Source organism: Corythoichthys intestinalis, chromosome 22, assembly GCF_030265065.1.
Source record: "Corythoichthys intestinalis isolate RoL2023-P3 chromosome 22, ASM3026506v1, whole genome shotgun sequence".
Taxonomy (NCBI): domain Eukaryota; kingdom Metazoa; phylum Chordata; class Actinopteri; order Syngnathiformes; family Syngnathidae; genus Corythoichthys; species Corythoichthys intestinalis.
This window is the reverse complement of record NC_080416.1, coordinates 32310880-32337592: the sequence shown is the minus strand read 5'-3', so window position 1 is coordinate 32337592 and position 26713 is coordinate 32310880. Positions and strand designations below refer to the sequence as shown.

At 41.4% G+C, this 26713-nt stretch overlaps 1 protein-coding gene across 1 annotated transcript in view; it reads right to left on the bottom strand.

Annotated features, from left to right (window-relative positions):
• jarid2b (jumonji and AT-rich interaction domain containing 2b) overlaps positions 1-26713 on the bottom strand; it is a 169425-nt gene that overhangs the window by 61347 nt on the left and 81365 nt on the right. Inside the window, exons 2-3 of the mRNA XM_057827225.1 lie at positions 25271-25397; positions 9136-9262 (exon numbers count right to left, since the gene is read on the bottom strand). Coding sequence (XP_057683208.1) covers positions 9136-9262; positions 25271-25397 — 254 coding nt within the window. The remainder of the gene's footprint in view (positions 1-9135; positions 9263-25270; positions 25398-26713) is intronic.

The following is a 26713-nucleotide window of genomic DNA, read 5'->3' as shown; positions in this document are numbered from 1 at the left end:
GAACGTGACAAGTCGCAAAGAACTGGTCCATTTCAAATCCGATCTGGGTCACTTTCGTATGTGGTTCAAATCCAATCTGGGCCACATTTTTCCAGAATGTCGCGGCGGTCTGTACTGTCAAGTCTCCCAAATCTGAATTCATGCAGCAATTACCTCATTAAAGAGCGAGAGAGACGCTATGGTAGCGGTGCAGCTGTGCGTTATTAGCGCCTAGCTTGCATTGAACACATTTTGGGGAAGGCCAGGGCTTGATAACAGTTATTAAAAAAATTAAAATGGGCAGAGGATAAGCCTGAGAATGATCGGTTTTCTCTCTGCTCTCTCTCTCTATATGTAAATTGCTTACACGGCCGAGAGTCGGGGCAAACTGCCTGTATGTGTGTTTGACATGCACGGACAGTGCGTGCATGCTATCGATCCATATAAACTTTGAATATAAGCCTAAACGGGGATTATTTATGTCCGTTATTTGTGTCCTCTTTTTGAAAAGCAAAATATGATATCCCTGGAATGACTGATGACAGCCAGCATGTGTGGTCATTTGTTTTGATGCTTCTGCGCATGCGGGTCTTCTTGCTCAGCGAGTGTCAGACTGTGAATTAGTGCGCATGCGTAACACTTCAACGGTCTCAATGGACAGAGGCAGTCTGAACGAGCATGCCAAAAAAACAGATATGACAAAAAATCAGATTCGTACATTAAGACCTGTAGTATGAACCTAGCCAAAGGGACAGAAATGCTTTCTACAGTTTTTGCCAAAAATGTACGTTTCGGCCGTTATTTTTGATGTCATTGATGTCCTATGGCCCTATTCGCCTGCTATTCATTTCAATAGCAAAAAAACTTCCATTTACTCTTATTGATTTCCAACCCAACCCAATATGAACAGGATGTGAACCTGTCCTGTAATACCACCAAGTCAACAGCAAGCAACCCTAAATGGACCTATATCAACAGGAAGTGACCCGATATGAACATGACGTGAACCTAAAATACATCCAAATCTACAGGAAGTGACCTAATATGAATAAAAGAAATCCTGAAATGCATCCAAATCAACAGGAAGTGATCCTGAAATGCCCCCAAATCAACATCATGTGACCCTAAATTCACCCAAACCAACAGGAGGTGACCCAATATGGACACGAAGTGATCCTGAAATGACCCAAAATCAATAGGAAGTGACCCAATATGAACAGAAGCGATCCTGAAATGCTCCCAAATCAACAGCAAGTGACCTTAAATGCATCCAAATCATCAGGAAGTCACCTACAGGAATTCCGGGATTACTCAAAATCCATAGGGAGTGACCCTTAAATACCCCAAAATCAACAGGAAGTGACCCAATATGAACAACACTGACCCTGATATGCACCCAAATTAACAGGAAGTGACCCAATATGGACACGAAGTGAACCTGAAATGCCCCAAAATCAACAGGAAGTGACCTGATACCTACAGGAATTCCGGGATTACTCAAAATCCATAGGAAGTGACCCTTAAATGCCCCGAAATCAACAGGAAGTGACCCAACATGAACAAAAGTGACCCTGAAATGCCCCGAAATCAACAGGAAGTGACCCAACATGGACAAAAGTGACCCTGAAATGCACCCAAATCAACAGGAAGTGACCCAATATGGACACGAAGTGATCCTGAAATGCACCCAAATCAACAGCAAGTGACCCTAAATGCACCCAAATCATCAGGAAGAGACCCGATACCAACAGGAATTCCGCGATTACTCAAAATCCATAGGAAGTGACCCTTAAATGCCCCGAAATCAACAGGAGGTGTCCCAATATGAACAAAAGTGATCCTGAAATGCTCCCAAATCAACAGCAAGTGACCCTTAAATCCCCCAAAATCAACAGATAGTGACCCAATATGGACACGAAGCAAACCTGAAATGCCCCAAAATCAACAGGAAGTGACCCAGTATGAACAGAAGTGATCCTGAAATGCTCCCAAATCAACAGCAAGTGACCTTAAATGCACCCAAATCATCAGGAAGTGACCTGATACCTACAGGAATTCTGGGATTACTCAAAAGCCATAGGAAGTGACCCTTAAATACCCCAAAATCAACAGGAAGTGACCCAATATGAATAACAGTGACCCTGATATGCACCCAAATCAACAGGAAGTGACCCAATATGGACACGAAGTGAACCTGAAATGCCCCAAAATCATCTGGAAGTGACCTGATACCTACAGGAATTCCGGGATTACTCAAAATCCATAGGAAGTGATCCTGAAATGCACCCAAATCAACAGGAAGTGACCCAATATGGACACAAAGTGATCCTGAAATGCACCCAAATCAACAACAAGTGACCCTAAATGCACCCAAATCATCAGGAAGTGACCCGATACTTACAGGAATTCCGCGATTACTCAAAATCCATAGGAAGTGACCCTTAAATGCCCCGAAATCAACAGGAAGTGACCCAATATGGACATGGAGTGAACCTGAAATGCCCCAAAATCAACAGGAAGTGACCCAATATGAACAAAAGTGATCCTGAAATGCTCCCAAATCAAGAGCAAGTGACCCTTAAATCCCCCGAAATCAACAGATAGTGACCCAATATGGACACGAAGCAAACCTGAAATGCCCCAAAATCAACAGAAAGTGGCCCAATATGAACAGAAGTGATCCTGAAATGCTCCCAAATCAACAGCAAGTGACCCTAAATGCACCCAAATCATCAGGAAGAGACCTGATACCAACAGGAATTCCGGGATTACTCAAAATCCATAGGAAGTGACCCTTAAAATGCCCCGAAATCAACAGGAAGTGACCCAATATGAACAAAAGTGACCCTAAAATCCACCCAAATCAACAGGAAGTGACACTAAAGGCACCCAAATCAACAGGAAGTCACCTGACAGCTACAGGAAGTCCAAGATACCTCAAAGTCAACAGGAAATGACGCAATATGAAAATAGGTCACCCTGAAATGTGCCCAGATCAACAGGAAGTGCCCCAAAATCAACAGATAGTCACCTGATCATTTCTAGGAATTCCGAGATTACTCCAAATCAACAAAAAAGTGACCCTAAATTGCCGTGAAATCAAAAGGAAGTTACCCAATATGAACAGGAAGTGAACCTATAATGCCCCCAAATCAACAGGAAGTCCCCGGACAGCTACAGGAAGTCCAAAATACCTCAAAATAGATGGGAAGTGACCTAATATGAACGGAGTCACCATTAAATGCCCCCAAATCAACAGGAAGCGACCCTAGAAAGCCCCAAATCAACAGGAAGTGACCCATTATGAACAGAAAGTACACCTGAAATGCCCATAGTCACTTGATATCTACAGGAAGTCCAAAATACCTAAAAATCAACAGGACCTTATAAAGCAACCAACACAGCAAAGTGACCATCGCAATTTCTCAACAAATTGCGTGTTCGAGCTATAGTACTACATTTCCACACAAGCGCACATAGAGATATCGTTTAGCTTAGGAAGGAGGGGTGTGAGAGCCATTTCTCCAGTGTCCCAGAGCTCACTAAACATAAAAAAAAAAAAATCCTCGCTCCTGATTTGTGTGTATCCATCTTCCGAAACAGCGTAATAGCACAATATCAGTACGCCTGGCCCTTTGCTATTACATGCGTTGTTGATGTTAGCGGGGCAACTCTGTAAAAACGATTTCTATTTTGGGCCCCGCCTCTCGGCGAAAATTTACTCAAGACTTTCCAAAACGGCCGCCACAGCTCACTTTCCCCGAAAAGGCCCCCTACCCACAATGAATAGGTTGTGACGAACCCTTTCAAACCGGGTTGCCACTAGTGTAAAACAGCCTTTGATACGTGCTAAATGTAAAAAGGGCTGATTTTTAAAGCAACTCTGGTTTATCAATCACTGTGAATGGCTGAGAATGAGTTTAAGGCAAGGTATTAGAAGCATAAATGTCAAGGGACTTGGTCATTTGGATATATCAATTACTCACGGCGACGTTTGAGCAATGGAAATTGGAAGAGGAAGTGACCCGCTGCGCTTTTCGTGGTGGAAGAGCATAAACAATCCACCGCCAAGGTGGACGGTGGCTGGCATTGCACTCTTTTTCTTGGCGGGAGCACTGCTACGGGGTTCAAGCGGAGGTCTTTCATTCTAGTTTGGCATAAACATCCAGAGAAAGCTTTTCTAATGAAACTAGCCCCCACTTGGCAACTGACGAAGCCGGCGGCTTTTGCACCTGGCTCGGGCCTTAAAGGCAGGGATGGCCGTTGTCTTTTGGGGGAAAGCAGAAGGACAGGTGCGGAGGAGCCTGGAGATTTTGGCAGCGGACGACAAGATTCGCTAGTCTTTTAGAGTCGCTGCGATGTGTGTTTGTTTGCCTTCCCACGCTCCCGAGACGGCCGCCGCAAACGGATCCTTTCAACGTGCCGACGCCTGCCAGGAGCACGCCCGCGTAGCTATTTCATCCCCACCGATTCGCTTTACTGACCCACTTTTCTTTGGCCCGAGAACCTCAGTAGCTCCCGATACGATGATTTTACAATTATCGATACGCGGGCAGGAAATCAAGCTAGGATATTCTACCACAGAATGTACAACATAGACATTGTCAATGTAAATTTTTGCAGGTCTGGGTCAGTTAATAGGGTTAATAGGAGTGAATGTGAATGAGGAAGGAGTTTTTGTGCCGTTGAAATGAATGGGAAATTTGGCCCATTAGAAATGAATGGGTATGTTGTATGCTGAACCATAGTTTTTAGCAAAAACTGAATTGAACTTTTGTGCCCCCTTAACGACCTGAATATTTTTTATGTATAAATGATGTGTTATGGACATAAACTGGCAGGACAAGTAATGTTACGTGATTAGGGCAAAGGAGAGAGAATTCACTGCTACACTCAGGTTGGGTTACTGAATCAATAATATTAGGAAGTGTCGAGCGTTAGATTGTATATTGTTTTGTTAGATTCAATGTGCCTCCGTCAGAGGTGAGTAAATGAAGTAAATGCATGTTTGTACTCTTTGTTGATGAGACGTTACTACTTAGCACTGAGTGTCTAATTTCTGTTTATAAAGAAACCACAAACACAGTGGCGGACTTGGCAATTTTGGGACCTAAGGCGAACATATCCAGGGGCCCTCTTCATGGGTCAGGGGTTAAAAAGGGGAGAAGGATGTGGAGGAAATATGTTCCGGTACACCAGGGCTGTCCTAAACGACAAATTTTCTCCTGATTAGTTAGCCGACTACTTTTATGATTCGTCGGGTAATCTAATCATTTTCTTCTTATTATTTTCTTCTTTTTTTTTTTTTTTTTTTACCAATTTAGCAATGAAATTTTTGTTGACGCTTATTAATTCACAAAACCATTTTGGAACACTTAAATTCCTTATTAAAATACAAATAATCATGTAAATAACAATAATTAATCACAAATAAACAATGAGGTTAAATGCTGATAGCATCTATTAGTGCAAAAGAATGGAAAGTAAACAGATTCAGAACACTGCCTTTCCAAAATTATTCAAAACAATTCTTAAAAAAAAATCTAGCATTATTATTATAGTATACTACTATATATAATAGTAGTATAATAATTATAATAATTATTCATTGCCAATAATATTTGTCAAAAAGAGTGTCATTTGAAAGCTATTCTTAGTGTAGAATCTGTATTCTGTAGTATATACTCTACGTATTATAATATTAATTCTGAAGTATGTGGGATTAAGATTCCAGAAATCGTTATTTATATGACGAACATGACGTGCTTTTATTTTGAAATGTTCACCGGAGGTACGTTTGCTAAACCGCTAACCGAAAGCTTTACACTCCGTAAAAAAACATTCTTCATCATTGCTTGTGGTGTCACTAATAGATTTTTTTTTTTTTTCCCCCGTTAGCAAATGCTGTTAACCAGCTGTAGGGTGTTATTGTATGACTGATTGGAACTGTACTGCATTGTTTCGCCACAGGGTGTGCTGTCGTGTATTTTATGTTCGGTGTGAAGATGAAGAAAGTTAAAAGAGGCACTAGGCCATTAGCGGCCTGTTCTCAACTTCACCCTCACTACACTTTGGCTCTCATTGAGAGCACGTTCGCTCATGTGTTTGAAATAAACGATAGCCGACGTGCAAAGTAACAAGTGAGCTGTAAAAATGGCGAGCTTAGTGGCGTGAAAAACGCGGGAGAGCTAAGTGGAGCCAACGAACAGCTAAGCGGAGCTAAGCGATGCTAAATGGAGCTAAGCGGCGCTAAATGAAGCCAAGCGACTGATGCTCAGTCCGTCGTCGTGGAACAGTCCATTGTAGTGCGTGTGTGTGTGTGTGGGGGGGATAATATAAATGCAGCATTCAAATGGCTTTCTTTTTTGTTTTGTTATTTGTTTGTTTGGTATGCTGACAGTTATACATGACAAATAGTTGGGGGTGCTGCTGGCTCCGGTGGCCCAAGCCCTTGCTCGTTGGGGCAAGTGCAGCTGGTTGGGGGCCCCCTACTGGTTGGGGGCCTAAGGCGATCACCTACTTCGCCTGAATAGCAAATCCGCCTATACACACACATCTCCTTTCAACACAAACTCCTATTCAAACCGTAAATTGTCAAACAAGAGAGTGCTTTGAAATTGGATTTGGATTGTATTTATGAACAACTGATTGATAAAGCAAACTCTTATTACAGTCTGCCTCCTAATTCAATTTTATTTTTCAGTTTGTTTGAAGAAAGTAAATGAGTCATCGACACGATTTATATCAGCGCTTTGCCCACAAGAAAAAAAAAGTCAATTATCAGCACTTTTTTAATTTGAATGAACAGGACTTTTGTCTGATTTGAACTTTCATCAAAAACTTCAAGTTTTATGTGCTTAAAACAGAACAGTTACAGACTACAGTTAAGTCAGGAAGCTGTACTAAAATATTATTTTTGAAGGAAACAGTCAACAGTCCTCATTGTTACTTACAATATGCCTAAAACAACTTCATGTTAAATTGTGAAAGTGATTAAAAAGGTGACATATATCTAATCACAGTTGTACCTCTGCTTACATAATTAATTGGTTCTCAAAGTAGTTTCTAAACTAAAGTCTGTCAATGTAAATGCCCTATTCTGTTCCAGGGCACTTCCTGTTGATCTGAGAACATTTCTGGGACATGCCCTGGTGATATCAGGTAAATGCAATATAAATGCCCTTGAAAATGAATGGGAAGTTTGGAAGTACATGGCTGTCAATGGCATCGACCTGCATATGCGTCAATGGAATCCAAGTACATTAGCATCAATAATCGATATCCATGGCCGTCAATGGCATCTGTGTACATGGGTGTCAATGCAAATGCCATTGGAAATGAATGGGAAATTTGGACATACATGGCTGTCAATGGCATAAACTTACTTATGCGTCAATGGAATCCATGTACTTTGGGAACAATCGAATCGACATAAATGGGGTACATGGGCGTCAATGGAATGTAAATGCCATTTGAAATGAATGGGAAATTTCGACAAACCGGTACATGCACGTCAATGGCATCGACTTACATATGTGTCAATGGAATCCAAGTGCATTGCCATCAATAGAATTGACATACATGGCCGTCAATGGCATCTGTGTACATAGGCATTATGCGATGTAAGTGCCACTGGAAATGAATTGGAAATTTGGACGTACATGGCCGTCAGTGGCATCGACTTACATATGAGTCAATGGAATCAGAGTACATTGGCATCAATAGAATCGACATACAGTACATAGCCGTCAATAGTATTAACCAAAGTAATGCCATTGGAAATGAATGGGAAATTTGAACGTACATAACCATCAATGGTATTCACTTGCATATGAGTCAACGGTATCCAAGTACATTGGCATCAATAGAATTGACATACATGGCTGTCAATGGCATCTGTGTACTTGGGCGTCAATGCAAAGTAAATGCCATTGAAAATGAATGGGAAATTTGGACTTGCTTGGCTGTCATTGGCATCCCATTGGAAATGAACGGGACAGTTTTTGGCGAATTTGGGGGGAATCGAAGTTTTTTTCCCCCCAAATTCTGGATACAAATTTTATGCCTCCCACTGTCCCGGAATTTTTGTGTAAGTAGCGTTTTGAAAAAAAAAAAAAAAGAAAAAAATTCCCCAAAATTCAGCGTTTACCGGCAAACGAAAAATAGTTCGGGGTCGTTCGAAAAAGTCCCTGCGTCGCAGGAAAATTCCGGTCATTCTGATGTTCGAACGTTGCCGATCGGTCAAATGGTTGGGGCTTGGCGGCGCCCTTTGCATAGCAAAGCCCCATATAATTAAAAAAAAGGAACCCAAAAGGCTGTTACTATTCATTCTACTTCTTACAACTACAGTATTCTATTCCTATTCATTTGGGGACATTCTTGAGTCACTTCCTGTTGACCTGTAAATGCCTAATCAACAGGAAGTGACCTGTAAATGCCTAAAAATGAACTCACTGCGTTGCATTGGCTGCCACTGATGGCCATAGACGTCCAATTCATATGAAGTGGGAGAATGATTCGCTGCCACCCTCCCTCTTCAATCGGATTAGACGTCCACGAGTGACAAACTCAAATTCCAATTCACAGCAGAAGGATGAAAAGAGCTTGTTTTTCTGTTAATGAGTTGTTTTGTCGAATATCCTAGAATGCTTTCCCGATAACTGTTGTATCGCCATAACGTGAGATCATAGTTATCGTGAGCCTTGTTTCGTATCGTGAGGCACCCCGGGGGTCCCATCCCTAGGAAGCATTTTGCTTGTCCACCAGTGAAACTGCCAGCGCCTCTCAGTCCAACTAAATTGGACATCAATTGTCGTCTATGGTAGTCCATAAGTCACCGCCTATTGATTTTGGGGGATTTTCGTGTGAATTCCTGCTCATTTTTGTGCAATTAACTGGAGGACTGGCTCATGTTTAAATGGACGCCAACGAGTTAAAACAGTGATTCAAATCCACAAGGAACAGTACGCATGGTTAAAACGTGTCGTTCCAGTATCATGTGACAGAGGAGGCAGGTGCTGCTGAATAGGCTCCTCATTACAGAAGGACATCTGCTCCCGCCGCCCTGCCACCCCTCCCTTGGCGGGGAACTCGCTTCCCACCGACACTTTGATGGCCCGTCGACGCGCGGCACAAAAACAACAATGCGTGCCTCACCTTTTCTTGGCCGGGCCGTCCTCGCAGAAGTCGCCGCCCTCGTCCTGGCCCGACGCGTGCAGCGAGACGCCGTCTTTGTGGCCACCCAAGGACACCGAGCCGTTGAGCGGCCCGTTGGCTAGGGAGCCTGGAAAGAGGAGGACCGATGTTAGAAGACCACATCCACTCAGCAAAAATGAACACCAAAAAAGCCAATTTTTTAACATTTCTTTCTCTTTTTCTGATAAGTTCTATTTTTTTCACAACCCCCATACTTTACTCTTATTTTCCTGTTTATTATCTTTGCCTATTTTGTCTCTCACTTTCTGCTCCTCCAACAATCACAAGCCAGCACAAATACTCAAAATGCAGTACAATTGAACCATCCAGAATTCAGGAACAACTATTCAGGAACAACTTCTCTAACAGTCAAAACCGCATAAACTTTAAAATCAAGAGTTATGACATTGTTATCGTTCATTTAACTGTTTCGCTGCTATGGACAGCGATAGCCATTATATCTGTTAGGGGATCAAGACAGCCCAGTAGAGTAAAAATACACCTCATAATATTCATTTGAGAACTGGCTTGTGATAAATGTGCAAGTACCGACTTATGGAATGTTGCCCCGACCAACATGCCCGGCCCAAACACGTCATTCCAACTTGTTCGGTTGGCGCATTGTGATTGATGAACCTTTTCAACAAGTCATTTGCAGTGTTGTGAGGTAGCTCTCCAACCGGACCCTGGTTATCTTGGTCTAACGCAGTGCTTCTCAATTATTTTCTGCTACGCCCCCCCCAAGCAAGACGTAAATGTTTCGCGCCCCCCCAAACTCTCTGCCGCCACTGTAAATAGTATTATTTGTCTATAAAATTACTATTATAAATACGCATCTGCCTAATATTGTGTCCTTTTTTTCTAATAAAGAAAAAAAGTAACATAGATCAACTTATAATAAAGTATAACTTTATTAACATTGTTTTGTTTGTAACAGAGAAGACTTGACGTGCATCAATTTGCCTGAATTAAAAAAAAAAAAAAAGTCACATTCAAACTGTAAAAATACACTCAAGGTACATTTTTGACCATTTGATACAGAAAAATAAAATGTAATAAAATCAGTAAATAATAACAAATTCAAATTGATTAGAAACATTCACTCATGAGGACAATATGCCAAAAAATTTGTCCTTGGACAGAAGGACAGTTTTTATTTTTGCTGCTTACACTCAGTATTACGTCCTTTGCAATGGTGTGGAGTCATTTTGCAATGAGCATGCTAACAATGCTCAATGGTTTCTGATGTAACACTGACAAAGCAGGACGATTGTTGGCAATATTCGGCACGTTTTCGCTGAAAAACAATCAAGCGGCTTATCAATGAGATTGGGGTCGAATGTCTTTAAGTGGCGTCTTAATTGATTTGGCTTCTGGCGGTCCGCTATAATTATTTTTAGACACAGTAAACAGTCTTTCCTCATCACCCACAGTATTAAAAGTCAAAGCTAAAAGGCAAACGGCACGAACAAAGCGCATTCTCGGCGGCCGAGGTAGAACCGTAGGTGAGGGCGGTCGTCGTGACGATCCCAAGCCGAAAATGGCACTTATCGGCGGCGGCGTGAGAACCGGACAAGACAGTGGGTCGCTGCGTGAGTGAGTCCGGTCGGAAAACGGCTTTCGAAAACGGTGGCGGCGCACTGCTCTTCATATTTGTTTTCTGTGTGATGAGTGCTCTTCCTTAGTTCAAAAATACTGCACGCACTCTGAAAATGAGAGCGCCACTGCCACCCACTGAGTGGATGCGCAAGTACACTTTATTCCAGTACGGCAGGAAAAAAAAAAAAAAAAAGCATGTTCCCCGAGGTCACACGCGCCCCCCCCTGGCATCGCTCTGCGCCCCCCCCCAAGGGGGGCGCGCCCCACTATTTGAGAAGTACTGGTCTAACGTGAAAGTGCCCATATTTCGTACTCAAACGTGCTCAAACTTTAGGGCACTGTTGTTAACGTATTGGTTGCCAGACGTAGATGACCATGTTTCAGTGCCTTTGACGCCAATAGGCGTACGTTCCATTTGAACTGGAAGGCCTTCCGGTTTAAAAAGATTCGACATCTAAACTCGACATCTGTCAATATCAGCCAATGAGGTAACAGTAAAAATGGCAGAGAAATACATGCAATTTTTCCAGTTTTTATTTAGCAGCGATTTATTTGACATAGGTAGCCTCGTTTTCAACTCATGGTGGTAAATTTTTCTCCAATCGAGGGCATGCTTGGTCTTTGGACAGGTAATGTTTGATTTTTTTTTTTTTTGTTTAAATTAGATGATTTCTGGGCTATAATGGTCATGTAATAGGTTATAATACTGTATAATAATAACAGTTCATATAGATTATGTTGTGCTGAGAAAAAAAAATACCATTGTTTAAAAAAAATATCACACTGTAAGCAGTTACTTACAAAGTTACTCATTACTTGATTATTCTTTTCAACCGGATACTTTTTTACTTGTACTTGGGTACATTTTTTGGATGACTATTTTTACTTGAGTCAAATGTTTGGCTACTCTAACCACCTCTGGGCAGGCGCAAATAAGTATTTAGTCAACCACCAATTGTGCAAGTTCTCCAACTTGAAAAGATTAGAGAGGCCTATAATTGTTAACATGGGTAGACCTCAACCATGAGAGACAGAATGTGGGGGGGAAAAAAAAAATCCTACTGTTTGATTTTTAAAGAATTTATTTCCAAATTAGAGTGGAAAATAAGTATTTGGTCACCTACAAACAAGCAAGATTTTTGGCTGTCAAAGAGGTCTAACTTCTTCTAACGAGGTCTAACGAGGCTCCACTCGTTACCTGTATTAATGGAACCTGTTGTAACACATTATCGCTATAAAAGACACCTGTCCACAACCTCAGTCAGTCACACTCTAAACTCCACTATGGCCAAGACCAAAGAGCTGTCGAAGGACACCGGAGACAAAATTGTAGACCTGCACCAGGCTGGGAAGACTGAATCTGCAATAGGTAAAACGCTTGGTGTAAAGAAATCAACTGTGGGAGCAATTATTAGAAAATGGAAGATATACAAGACCACTGATAATCTCCCTCGATCTGGGGCTCTATGCAAGATCTCACCCCGTGGCGTCAAAATGATAACAAGAACGGTGAGCAAAAATTCCAGAACCACAAGGGGGGGACCTTGTGAATGACCTACAGAGAGCTGGGACCTCAGTAACAAAGGCTACTATCAGTAACACAATGCGCCGCCAGGGACTCAAATCCTGCACTGCCAGACGTGTCCCCCTACTGAAGAAAGTACACGTCCAGGGCCATCTGCAGTTCGCTAGAGAGCATTTGGATGATCCAGAAGAGGACTGGGAGAATGTGTTATGGCCAGATGAAACCAAAATAGAACTTTTTGGTAGAAACACAGGTTCTCGTGTTTGGAGGAGAAAGAATACTGAATTGCATCTGAAGAACACCATAACCACTGTGAAGCATGGGGGTGGAAACATCATGCTTTGGGGCTGTTTTTCTGCAAAGGGACCAGGACGACTGATCTGTATAAAGGAAAGAATGAATGGGCCATGTATCGAGAGATTTTGGGTGAAAATCTCCTTCCATCAGCAAGGGCATTGAAGATGAGATGTGGCTGGGTCTTTCAGCATGACAATGATCCCAAACACACAGCCAGGGCAACAAAGGAGTGGCTTCGTAAGAAGCATTTCAAAGTCCTGGAGTGGCCTAGTCAGTCTCCAGATCTCAACCCCATAGAAAATCTGTGGAGGGAGTTGAAAGTCCGTGTTGCCCAACGACAGCCCCAAAACATCACTGCTCTAGAGGAGATCTGCATGGAGGAATGGGCCAAAATACCAGCAACAGTGTGTGAAAAGCTTGTGAAGAGTTACAGAAAACGTTTGGCCTCCGTTATTGCCAACAAAGGGTACATAACAAAGTATTGAGATGAACTTTTGGTAGTGACCAAATACTTATTTTCCACCATGATTTGCAAATAAATTCTTTAAAAATCAAACAATGTGATTTTCTGTCCCCCCCCACATTCTGTCTCTCATGGTTGAGGTTTACCTATGTTGACAATTACAGGCCTCTCCAATATTTTCAAGTGGGAGAACTTGCACAATTAGTGGTTGACTAAATACTTATTTGTCCCACTGTATATCTGTGCTATCAGGCTGTTTTGGCAGACGGATACACTTCACACTGGGCTAACGCTAGTGTGACAAGGCCTTTAGTCTCCCATGATACGTTTTTAGCTGGTTACAGTATCCTTATCATCATGAAAAAACTGTCGACAAAATATTTTCGTTAATATCGTCGTTGATGAAAACAATGAGCCTAACCGGACTGCATTGGTAAATAATCCAATTTATAATGCGATTCAATTAGCCAAATTATAAAATAACATTTGAGCTGATAAAACATATCAAAAACTTCCTCCTGTTAAATTTTAGTGTTTTATAAGGTGACATATGCTTACTTTAGTGAGTATTCAATGTAAATCTGTTATTTAAAGCAACTCCGGTTCATCTAGCACCCTCAAAGGCAGACAAGTTAAGTGTTATTTTTACCTATTAAACTCGATTAAAGTGCGCGACATCCGACACCGCATCGGAGGTGAGAACCCTCGTTAAATATTTAGCGAGGGGGTCGGGCGGAACGACTCAAAGCAAGCAAGAGGTTTCCTGAAATCAAAGACGACCGGTGCATTCCGCAGGAAGGAGTCACGGCGCCTCCAAAATGATATGGCATGTTTAATAAGTCGCTAAGCGGTTGTCACGCCGTCTCGCGCCTCGCTGGTGCGATTTGACAAGAGTGAGTGGGATATTAAACCCCAAGCGGAGAGGCAATCGTGGAGTTCGGAGGTTGCCAATCACTCAAAAATGTTTGCATTCCTGAGTGTTTTTGGGGTTTGGCAGGCCGCTCCTTCCTTTCAACTTGTAAAAGCAATCCGTGACTCATCGTATTGAGCGCATGCAACGGCTTTTGGGGATGCTAAGGGTTGTCGCTTTCGAGGACTAGCCTATGCCTGAGGTGGAATTCCATTGGCTTGAGGTGTGGTTAGTTTAGTTCCTAGCTTCCTGATGGAGCATTTTTTATCTTGCCAACAGAGGTTTGGATTCAACAATCTTTTTAAATTTTAAAAAGGCTATAAATAGTAGACGTCTAATCCAGAAAATTCAAATGGAACGGCGGAAGGGGCTCGTTGCAGCGCATTCACCTTTTGGAATTTCTCACATTTCTGCATAAAATCACCATCAAATGTGATCTGATATTTGTCAAAATCACACGGATGAAAAAAACTGCTTTAACTCAAACCACTCAAACATTTATAGTTTTTAAAAAATATATTTTACTGAGGATAGCATGCAAACAATGACAGAATGGGGAAAAATAAGTAAGTGAACCTTCTGCCTAAGGACACTTAAATAGCAATTGAAACAATTTTTTACCAAACAATTTAAGTCAGGTGTGTGCCCAATCACTGATGAGTGGTTTAAAGCTGCCCTGCCCACTATAAAACGCACATCTGTTAAGATTTGTCTGAATGAGAAGCATCATCTGATGTGCATCACGGCTCGGTCAAAAGAGCGGTCTGAAGACCTGCGATCAAGGATTGTTGCTTTGTATAAAACTGGGAAAGGATACAAACCCATCTCGAAAAGTCTGGATGTTCATCAGTCGACAGTCAGAGAAGTTGTCTACCAATGGAGAGTTTGGCACTGTTGCTTCTCTGCCAAGGAGTGGCCATCCACCAAAGATGACGCCAAGAGTTCAGTGCAGAATACTCAGAGAGGTGAAAAAAGAACCCTACAGTGTCTGCCAAAGACTTACAGACATCACTGGCACAGTCCAATACCACTGTGCACCAGTGCTGTGCGGTAAGGTTCATGGTTGGTGAGGCACTGACTCCTTTAGTGTCAGATTTCCAAATATATAAACCAAAAAGGGTAGCTTATTCAATTGACTACTGGTTATTTCATATCTCATCAGCATTCTTCACAAAACACGCACACACGGTACATATTATCGATACGTAAAAGTAAGAAAATAACATGCATTTGCTCTACACCCTCAATGTGTTGGCCATCGCAATTCTATAATTCATGCAACATAAATGAGAGTAAAGAGTGGTGTACAAAACCACAGAATTCAATTCTGACCTTTAGTGAAATATTCAGTTGTTTGTAAAACTTTTAATTCTGATACTTTAATCAATTTATGACAGATTGCTAAACAAAAAGTGTGAAAAGAAAAACAAAGGATATTTTATTTAAGTCTAAAATTTAGTTTTTAAATATTCTATTGTATTTTTCTTAGTATAAGCTTTTTTTTTTTTTTTTTTTAATAAGATTGAAATGAAAACTGTGGTCTTGCGGCTGTCCTTCACCACAAAAACCGCCGTTACTTTGGAAGGGCTTAGGTTTGGTCTCAACATTCGTAGGGACGATATAACAGCATAACCTGCATGTAGGTACAGTTTTTGCTGGGGACGGGACATTAATAAGACTTAACAGATTGGATGAAGGGGGCAAAGGGCCACATTTCTCATGTATATGAACCTAATTAATTAATAGGCAAAAATGATCAATGCAAAATAAATCCTTATCTACTGATAATAACTTTTACGTGCATTGGTTCAGATGATATACTATTCGATTCAAACCTTTGTTTTCAAAAAATACTAAAGAAACATTTTGAAAACTTCCTGAATAAATGTCTGGTTTTTATTAGCAAACAAACATAATGAAAATAATTCACTTAATAATGGTAGGGTCAGTTCTATCCTTACAACATATGGAACTATTGAAAGATCTAAATTCTCTATATAACTGAACATTATATCATGCAAAAAAGGTAAGGTTGCTTAAAAGTTGGTGGGGACAATTTTAGCATCCTAAAAAGTTGGTAGTGTTATGTCCCTACCGTCCCTATGCAAACCTACGCCCTTTTTGTAAAAGTACTCCTTATTTTCCTTTACTTTAAAAAAATCTCTCCGCCTCAATGGAGAGGATTGCTTCAATTAGATCGTTCTGTGTTCTATTTGACAAGCCAGAAAACACAGTGGATGTGTCCAAATGTCTAGCTAACCTTTCATCTTTCTCAGCAAAACCATGTAATCGTTCTACATATATGCCACGTTTAGAAGAGCTTACACGCTCATCGTTACCACAAAATGTTAACTCCTGTTTAGCTAGGATGCTGGTTGCATTAATGAGGTCTTTCAAACTCTTTCGGTTTTCCTTTACCTTGGCTTTGTGGATGCTACCGTTGAGCTTCCGCTGTTCGTCAAAGCCAAATCGATCCTTGAGCTTCCAAAAGTTTTTAAAGCAATCAGGCTTTAAATGTGAGTGGTCGAGCTCTCATGTTTGCTAAGGCTTCGTGGTAGTTTTTTAATGTCACAATATCTCGTGTTTGTCCAGACATTGGCACAAGTTGAGAAGAAAAGGCAGGGAAAGCAGCAAAGGAGATTTTTCGAAGGACAGCCACATAGCCAGTCTTTTCGGGTGTACCAGTCCGTTTGAAAAGCGCGAGTTATCTTCTGTCCCGTAGTTTGAAGCAAACCTTTTAGCTCCGGTGTTGTTAATCGCGTCCACTTTTGACGGAAAGTCCAGTTTCACGTACGCCCCCTTTCAGTGCGACAGAGTACTATCTGCCGCAACCTCTGCCTTTTCACTGCGGTTTTATTTCTCATCAGCAAAACTAAATATGTCGCTAACAAACATTAAACTTTAAGGGTTAAAGACATTAGCCAGACTGTGGAAAATCAGGTCAAATAAACGTATCTGGAAACATTATAATGGCGACATGCAGATGTACGGCAACCAGCACGCTCCAATTCCATGTATCAACCCAGTTTGTTATGGATTGCGCATTCAGAGGTGAGGCTTTACTCGTTGCTGCCGCACCTCTCGTTTCATTTCGTTATTTGAACAGGAAATGGGCAAATTCAGGCATTTTGACTATAAAACATGTTTGAAATGAGTCATACATTTAGAGCAATGGACAAATATTAATATAAATTTGATGTTGATGTTATAATTATTTTTTTGGTCATGATGACAGGTGAGGCTCTGCCTCACCTGCCTCCCCTGACCGCACGTCACTGCTGTGCACACATCAACTATATGTAAAACCATGACCAAGAATGGTGTTCATGGGAGGACTCCACAGAAGAAGCCACTGCTGTCTAAAAACAATGTTGCGCTCATTTAATTATCGCAAGAAGGCATTTGGACACTCAACAGAAGTTTTGGCAAATATTTTGCGTACTGGATGAAACCAAATTTGAATTGTTTGGGAGTAACACACAACGTCATGTGTGAAGCTCATCCCCACCGTGAAGCATGGTGAAGGGAACATCATGATTTGGGGCTGTTTTGCTACCTCAGGGCCTGGACAACTTGCAATCAATAACGGAAGAATGAATTCAAAAGTTTATCAGGATGTTTTGCAGGAAAACTTAAGGCTGTCTGTCAGACAGTTAATGCTAAAAAGAGGATAGATGGTGCAACAAAACAGTGATCCAAAACACAGAAGTAAATCAACTTCAGAATGGTTTAAGAAGAACAAAATACACGTTCTGGAGTGGCCAAGTCCAAGTCCAGACTTGAACCCCATTGAAATGCTGTGGCATGACCTAAAGACAGTGATTCATGCTAGACATCCCAGGAATCTGACTAAAGTACAGCAGTTTTGTCCAGAAGAATGGGCCAAGATCGATATGCCAGACTGCTCTGCAGCTACAGGAAGCGTTTGGCTGTCAAGTGTCAAATGTGATGGTTCACTTACTTATCTTCCCCCTTCTGTCATTGTTTGGCATACTATCCTCATTAAAATATGAAAACCTATAAATGTTTGGCTGGTTTTAGTTAAAGCAGACAGTTTTTTCATCTGTGTGATTTTGACAACGATCAGATCACATTTGATGGTGATTTTATGCAGGAATGTGAGAAATTCCAAAAGGTTCAGATACTTTTTCATACCACAGTACAAAATCACACGCTTTTATTTTGACATCGGCCCCTTAAAACCATAGATTTGTGATTCGTGTAATCGAGTGAGAGTATTTCTGCACTTGACTCACTTTCATGTTCGCAGTTACCTTCGTTCATTATCCCTCTCCCTGTCAAAATGGATTAGACGTATAGCACAGTCAATGGCAGCCACTGAGTTCACAACAAGGAAGTGACCCAAAGATTCCCCCAAACCCAACAGGAAGTAACCTGGAAATGCTGAAAAATCAACAGAAAATGATCCAAAATTGACCATAAGTAACCTGTAAGTATCCTAAATTGACATGGAAGTGATGCACAATTAACTGATTGCCTGCCATTGACAACGATAGCCGACCAATTCACTTATACTGGAAGTACTGGCTGTGAATACTCATCTTCCAGTGCCAATGACGGCGCTCCATGTCCAATCCATTATGACTTTTGGCCCGCGAACCACAATGACACGCCTGGTCTAATCTATTTTAAGTGGTAAGGTACAAACCTCCGTTCATTTGCTGCTAACCTTCCTACTTCAAATGGATTGGACATCTACTGCTGACAACCCAATAACTTTACAGTCAAGTGAGTATGCTGTAATTTATTTAAAAAAAAAAAAAAAAGCTGGGTGCCGGAATCAGTTTCAGAAGCCAAAAAAAAAAAAACTATCGGCGCAACACGACATTTTATGACCCTCTACCAAAAGTTTGGCCCTTGGATTGAAATTGGTCGATCAAAGAAAGCTCGCAGTCTGATGGAATGATGACCAACAGGCTATTTTAGGAAGTGGTATCAACTTGTTCCAATTTTTGGATTTCCGCAGCTTTGATGGTCGGACGCACATCTGTTGACGCCATCTCCAACAGGACGGGGCTCGTAAGCACCGGTCGAGTCATCAAGTCGACGTCAATGCGGTCGTGAAGCGAACAAACGCCGTCGTCGTGAGTAAGACCTCCGCATTGCGGAGCCTACGGGTCTAAGTCGAGTGATTCACCTCTTCCAAATGTTTGCATTTACCAACACGCCTAGGCGGGATCGATTCAAAAAGGTTCTACCGAATAGTCCTCCGGGAGTCAGCCAGAGTGGAATTTACAGGAGATTTCAATGTCTGCATGGAATACAGGGCGAGGTGCAAAAGATTATAGACACACTATACTTATAAATAGCACTTTTTACAATCACCAAGTCAAATAGATGGCTTCTATTTTAAAACTTTTCAACCGCCACACACCACACAGAAATAAAAGCCGCCACACCATGAAAATGAGATTTTTTTTTTTAAAGATACTTTCTAATTTGTAATTTGGATAATTTAGCATGCTGTCTAAATGTATATATGTAGCTAATTTTTTACACACTATTTTCGATAAGTCGTCTGAAATAGCACATCAAATACAAATTGTTCCTTTCCACGTTTTATTTTGAAAATCACATCGGTTCTCCTATTGCGCAGAGTTGGAAATTGGGAGAATCCAGAGAAAGGTATTTCAATTTAATTAATGTAATTATTGGTATAAGCCTGCGAAAATGACCTAAATATGGACATTAATGTAAAGTTTAAGTTCTTTATGGCGCATCTCTGACCCGAATCGTCCAACGAATCCTAGCGTAGCATTTCTTCGTTGCTGACGCAGTAATTGGAATTTCAGATGAGTATTTTGAAGAATATTTGAAAGAAAAGTTCCTGAGGAGGAGGGTCCGCTAACAACAGGACTATTATTGTTATGGAGATAGGGTTAGTAACTTTCCAAAATATTTAAATAGCCTCTGAGGCTCAGGCTAATTAAATATTTCGGAATGTGAGGCTCACGTTCCGAGGAGTGGAAATCACCAAATGGTTATGGCAAGCGTTGTATGTTAATGTTGCGATGACATTTTCAAAAACTGTATGAGGCAAGATCACTTACATATAATCCATCAGTTTGCACTACAGAGTAACTTTAAAACAATCAGGAAAGTACAGTGGGGAGAACAAGTATTTGATACACTGCCAATGGGCTTTCCCATTGACTGTAACTACCAAAAAGACACTTCAATTTTAACTTGAATTGAGTTGACTAATGTAATCTGCAGAGGTGGGTAGTAATGTGATACATGTACTCAGTTACATTCACTTGAGTAACTTTTTGAGAAAAATGTACTTCTAAGAGTAGTTTTACTAAGACATACTATTTACTTTTACTTGAGTAGATTTGTGAAGAAAAAAACGTTACTCTTACTCCCCTACTAAACAAAGTTCCAGCATCATCACCTTGTCAGGAATCAAGAATCTGCATTGAACAAGGTGATGATGCTGGAACTTTTGTTTGGTGCTGTTCCAGTGAGATTTACCAAGATGACTGCATGAAGAAAACATCAAAATTTCCTCAGTCTTTGATGATATGGGGCTGCATGTCAGGCAAAGGCACTGGGGAGATGGCTGTGGTTAAATCTTCAATAAATGCACAAGTTTACATTGAAATTTTAGACAGCTTTCCCTTCAATTGAAAATATGTCATTATCCAAGATGACAATGCATCATGCCACAGAGCTAAAACTGTTAAAGCATTCCTTGGAGAGACTCATCCAGTCAATGACATGGCCTGCAAAAAGCCCAGATCTCAACCCTATTGAAAACTAGTGGTGGAAATGGAAAAAAATGGTCCACAGCAAAACTCCAACTTGCAAGGATGATCTGGCAACTGAAATCAAAGAGAGTTGTGGCACCAAATTGATGAAGAATACTCATCAAGTCCTTGCCTCAGAGACTGCAAACTGTCATAAAAGCCAGAGGTGGTGCTACTAAATACTAGAGATGTGTTTTGATTGTTATTTCTTTGTTTGTTTCTCATGATTCCATATATATATATATACGTATATCACTGCACTTGCTCTATAAAATTAACATTTACTGACCAGCACAATGTTTTTTATTCATTTCGTTTAGTGTTTCTGAATGCTAAAGAGTTGCACTTTTGAACTAATTCATTATTTTTTCAAGATTTTTATCCGAGTTTGTTCTACATGATAAAATGTCCGAGTGAGTGCTGGTCTGAGACTGGTGATTCCATACTTTTTGCTAGGGGTTGTATTATTTTGAAGTAACGCTACTCTTACTTGAGTAAAATTTTTGGCTACTCTACCCACCTCTGGTAATCTGTGAAACCATGGGATTGAAACAGTGTAGTCCTAATGGCTAATCCATTGAATGTGTTTCAGAATATAGACGGCTACTCTACCCACCTCTGGTAATCTGTGAAACCATGGGATTGAAACAGTGTAGTCCTAATGGCTAATCCATTGAATGTGTTTCAGAATATTGACCACGTCAACATGATGTCAAACAGGGCATCACAGACTAATGAATGGGGAGGGCTGTACCCATGCTTTGAGCCAGCTGTCAGCCATTGTGTTGACAGTGCCCATCTCAACAATGAACTGTGAGATTTCTCTGCAATAAACAGAGTAAGACATTTGGTCAACTGGACAATCTAAGTTAGAGATACTTCTGTCTTTATTTCCTAGATCTCTCTTTTTTTTTTTAAAGACCTGAGGAAACGCCTGCGAGGGGACAATCTGGCAGCAAACCTCACATGCAATCCATTTGACTAAAAGGGGCGAATGAAAATTCAACTTTTGAAAAGCCGCAGGGGACCACGGTGACCCTAAAAGGGTTAAAAGTAATGCAAATAAATCTGCCCAAGAATGTCAAAGACAATACTGATATTTGTACATTTGTATCCAAAATGATTCAAAGTGTTTTGCTCTTGCAAATCATTTCATAAGAGATTTTTAAAAATCATTTATCAGCATTAATTTTGGTCATTAATTGGTCATTTTTGGTCATTTTTTGTTTCTTTAAATTGCCCACGGAATCAGGAATCTCTCTCCACAGAATCGGAATCGTTTTCTGCAGAATCAACGTTACCGATTCCTGGAGCGGACTAACCTCAGGAATTAACATCTTTTAGCCAAGTTTCAACCGTGAGCATAATGAGAACACGCCATAGAAACTTCTTCCGTAGCTTTGACTTTGAACGGCCCGTGATCCAAAGATGAAGATTTGGGGTAGAACTCACAAGAGAAAGGAGCTCATTAATTGCACTCGACGGGAAAAAAAATGAGTGACGTCCCGGAAAAAGCAAGCAAACAAACAAGCGTCTGCCCGTTCATTAGCCCGCTCTTGCTTGACTGAAGACTTGTTTGACACGTCGCACATGAGCGCCCACCTGAGGGGCAGCACTGGAAACGGGAAGCATACGGGAGGGGGATCGGCGGGAAGCGATGCGCAAAGTGCCGTCCTGATAGCTCTTGATGCTAATCAGATTCACGCCCGCGTAACGGAGCTCGTCGCCTCTTGACGTTTACCTCAAATTCCCCAGAGAGGCGCAGTTTCCTTTTAAAAAGCGGCCAAACGAGTTTCAGAATTTAAGTCGGCAAACGCGTAATTGGGAGCGAGGCGTCATGCAATTAACCGGCCCGACATGTGGTAGTCATCCGGCTAATAACTTCAATACAATTCATCCCAAATGTCGGACTTTTACGCGTTAATTCCTGTCGTAAACAAGTAGGAGGCTTTCCATAAATTCCCCGCCGCCTGCGTACAATTAACCCCGTGGCGCAATATGAAACAGGAACAAGGGGAGGCTTTATTTTTGAGTTCATGCGAGGACAACGAAAAGACAGAGGAAGACTGTGTAAGCGAGGAGTGAGCAACGCTAGCCGCAATGCTACATATCTTATCTCCCTTATCTTGCCATCATTTGTTTCTACAGTTTGAGTCAGGTTAACCCCTTGACAGCGATGTTTGCCTGTGAAAAAGTAATTTAATTACAGATTACGCCTCAAAAAAGTAATTTACTTTATTGATTAGCCTACTTTATTATCAAAGTAACCAAGTTACTTTAAAAGTAATTTATCGATTATTTATCACCAATTTTTCCTCTCTTTGTTGCCTCAACATAAGAATGACAACAGAAAAATGTCATCGCATGTAACTGACTTTCAGATAATTGAATTTAAAGGGGAAGATCAGAGTTTTTCACACAAAGCTGAATCTTCGAGTTAGCGGGGGTTTAATTGCTCGTTGGAGTTGATTTCAACCACCAATGACTCACGCTAGCTTAGCCACTCCGGAGCCCTAAACTAACAAATAACTGACAAACTGCATGGAATTTGTTAAAATCACCTCATCCGCCTAATTAAACCCCCGCTAACTCGAAGACTAAGCCTAATGTCAAAAATTATGAACTTTGGGGTTAGGGTTCATTCATATCAGTGCAGATTTAAAACATTGCAAAATGACTGCACATTAATCAACAAAACAAAAATGAATTGCACAGTGCATTAAATGCAAAAGTGGGGGCGGGCGCGAATGTGTGCGCACAACCCGGAAGTACGCAGTACACACATACGGTCAAATTGGCCACGAAACATGGCGGCAACTTATTACACTCAATCGGACTTACAGTGGGGCAAATAAGTATTTAGTCAACCATCAATTGTGCAGGTTCCCCCACTTGAAAATATTAGAGAGGCCTGTAATTGTCAAAATGGGTAAACCTCAACCATGAGAGACAGAATGTGGGGAAAAAAAACAGAAAATCAGTTTGATTTTTAAAGAATTTATTTGCAAATCATGGTGGAAAATAAGTATTTGGTCAATACCAAAAGTTCATCTCAATACTTTGTTATGTACCCTTTGTTGGCAATAACGGAGGCCAAATGTTTTCTGTAACTCTTCACAAGCTTTTCACGCACTGCTGCTGGTATTTTGGCCCATTCCTCCATGCAGATCTCCTCTAGAGCAGTGATGTTTTGGGGCTGTCGTTGGGCAACACGGACTTTCAACTCCCTCCACAGATTTTCTATGGGGTTGAGATCTGGAGACTGGCTAGGCTACTCCAGGACCTTAAAATGCTTCTTACGAAGCCACTCCTTTGTTGCCCTGGCTGTTTGTTTGGGATCATTGTCATGCTGAAAGACCCAGCCACATCTCATCTTCAATGCCCTTGCTGATGGAAGGAGATTTTCACTCAAAATCTCTTGATACATGGCCTCATTCATTCTTTCCTTTACACAGATCAGTTGTGCTGGTCCCTTTGCAGAAAAAACAGCCCCAAAGCATGATGCTTCCACCCCCATGCTTCACAGTGTGTATGGTGCAATTCAGTATTCTTTTTCCTCCAAACACGAGAACCTGTGTTTCTACCAAAAAGTTCTATTTTGGTTTCATCTGACCATAACACATTCTCCCAGTCCTCTTCTGGATCATCCAAATGCTCTCTAGCGAACCGCAGACGGGCCTGGACGTGTACTTTCTTCAGCAGGGGGACACATCTGGCAGTGCAGGATTTCAGTCCCTGGCGGCACATTGTGTTACTGATAGTAGCCTTTGTTACTGTGGTCCCAGCTCTCTGTAGGTCATTCACGAGGTCCCCTCGTGTGGTTCTGGGATTTTTGCTCACCGTTCTTGTTAGCATTTTGACCCCACGGGGTGAGGAGGGAGTTGAAAGTCTGTGTTGCCCAACGACAGCCCCAAAACATCACTGCTCTAGAGGAGATCTGCATGGAGGAATGGGCCAAAATACCAGCAACAGTGTGTGAAAAGCTTGTGAAGAGTTACAGAAAACGTTTGGCCTCCGTTATTGCCAACAAAGGGGACATAAAGTATTGAGATGAACTTTTGGTATGGACCAAATACTTATTTTCCACCATGATTTGCAAAAAAATTCTTTTAAAAAAATCAAACAACGTGATTTTCTGTTTTTTTTTTCCACACATTCTGTCGCTCATGGTTGAGGTTTACCCATGTTGACAATTACAGGCCTCTCTAATATTTTCAAGTGGGTGAACTTGCACAATTAGTGGTTGACTAAATACTTATTTTCCCCACTGTATATTTTATCATTTTTATGTACTCATGTATTCCCCCAATGCTTTTTGACCAATATTTGTTAAACGTAAAGATAAATACGAGGTGGCTTCTTTTGGGATTCAAACAAAGCTAACGAGAGGTAGTGCCCTGAGGGGAAAGTAATGGGAAGGCTCTTCTTTCTTCTTGGCCGCCATCCAGCTCCTCCATCAGATAACAAGATTCCCCCGGGAAGGAAGGCGGAAAGGAAAGCCGATCTGCGGGAAGTGGCCAGGACAAACGTACCGTTTTGGTGGGTGCTCCCATGGCCGTCCAGCTGCCGTTTCTGCGTGCTCCGAAACTCCTTGAGGGAGAGGTAAAGCACCTTTCGCATCAGCCGCTCCTCCGACCACGGGATCCCATCGCTGTCGTCCTAAAAAGAAAGCCAAACGTGCGTTAAAACAAACAGCGACAAAAGAAAAAGAAATGACATGTTTTTGTTACATGCCTCTGAATTTTTGTTTATTTGTATGGTTTTTCTACAATAAGATGATTAGCATTTGAAAAGGTTTCTTTGTCTTGTAACCTCATTCACTCACTGAATTCTTTTCAAATCTGGGAACACGTTGTGTCAATAATGACAAGTGGCGGGCGGGCGCGTTCGCCAGGCATGAAAACAAGTTCCAAGTTCACGTTTTGATTTGTTGGCTCATGGGGGGGGGGGGGGGGGGGGGGTGTCACCATATTCAATGAATATTCTGGTTTTTGTCACCATTCCAGATAGGGGTGTGACAATACATCAAAATAGTCACATATTGCGATACTTGGAACGAGAAATCGACAAAAATATCGTCCGGCCGATATATCGGGGCGATATATGGACTTTTTTTCCAACATTGGCCATTGACCTAATAACAAAAAAAACTAAGCGGATAAAAAATGATTATGATCAGGCATCTGTGTAGGAAACTGTGGCTGCCGCTGACTGACAGTAGGACCCCGGAAGCAGCTTCAAGGCAGGCTGCTACAGGAAGCTTTCAGGCTTACAATATTTACAAAACAGGTAAGATTTTCTTGTATGAGAAAATATGCAATGTTGCTATAGCCTTTTAAGATGTTTACTGAATGATCCTTACACTGTAAATGTAACCCGTAGCGTTAGCGTAGCATTCGCTTTAGCATTAGCTTCAGCATGGCAAGCACCCTCTTCATCACTTGTTTACATCTCGCCGTGGTGTCCCGGTGGGTTTAATTACAGGTATTCCCCGGGTTACGACCAGTGTTGTTAATAACGGCGTTAGAATATAACGGCGTTACTAACGGCGTTATTTTCTTCAGAAGTAAGTAATCTATTTAATTACTTTTCTCATCTTGGCAATGCGGTTACCGTTACTGAGGCGGGAAAGGCATGCGTTACTATGTGTTAAGATGTTGGTTGACTGACGCTAGAAAAGTGTAAAAGACGGACTCACGGAGATGAAAGAGCAGAGCAGGAGTGGGGAAGAGGCAAGGGAGTGTGACGCCGTTGCAAACGAGATGCTACTATGCTAGGTGGCTCCAATAATACCTGACTGTAGCCGATAGCCTACAAACTACGCCCACATATCACATATATAAAGAACTAGATGCAAATGACACGGGGCATTAGTAACATGTATAATAAAAACTAGATGCGTTAGTAAACAGCCGCCATCTTAAAGCAGTAGACTTCTCAGGGAGGCTCTGTTGTAGAGAACCTTCCTAGCGAAC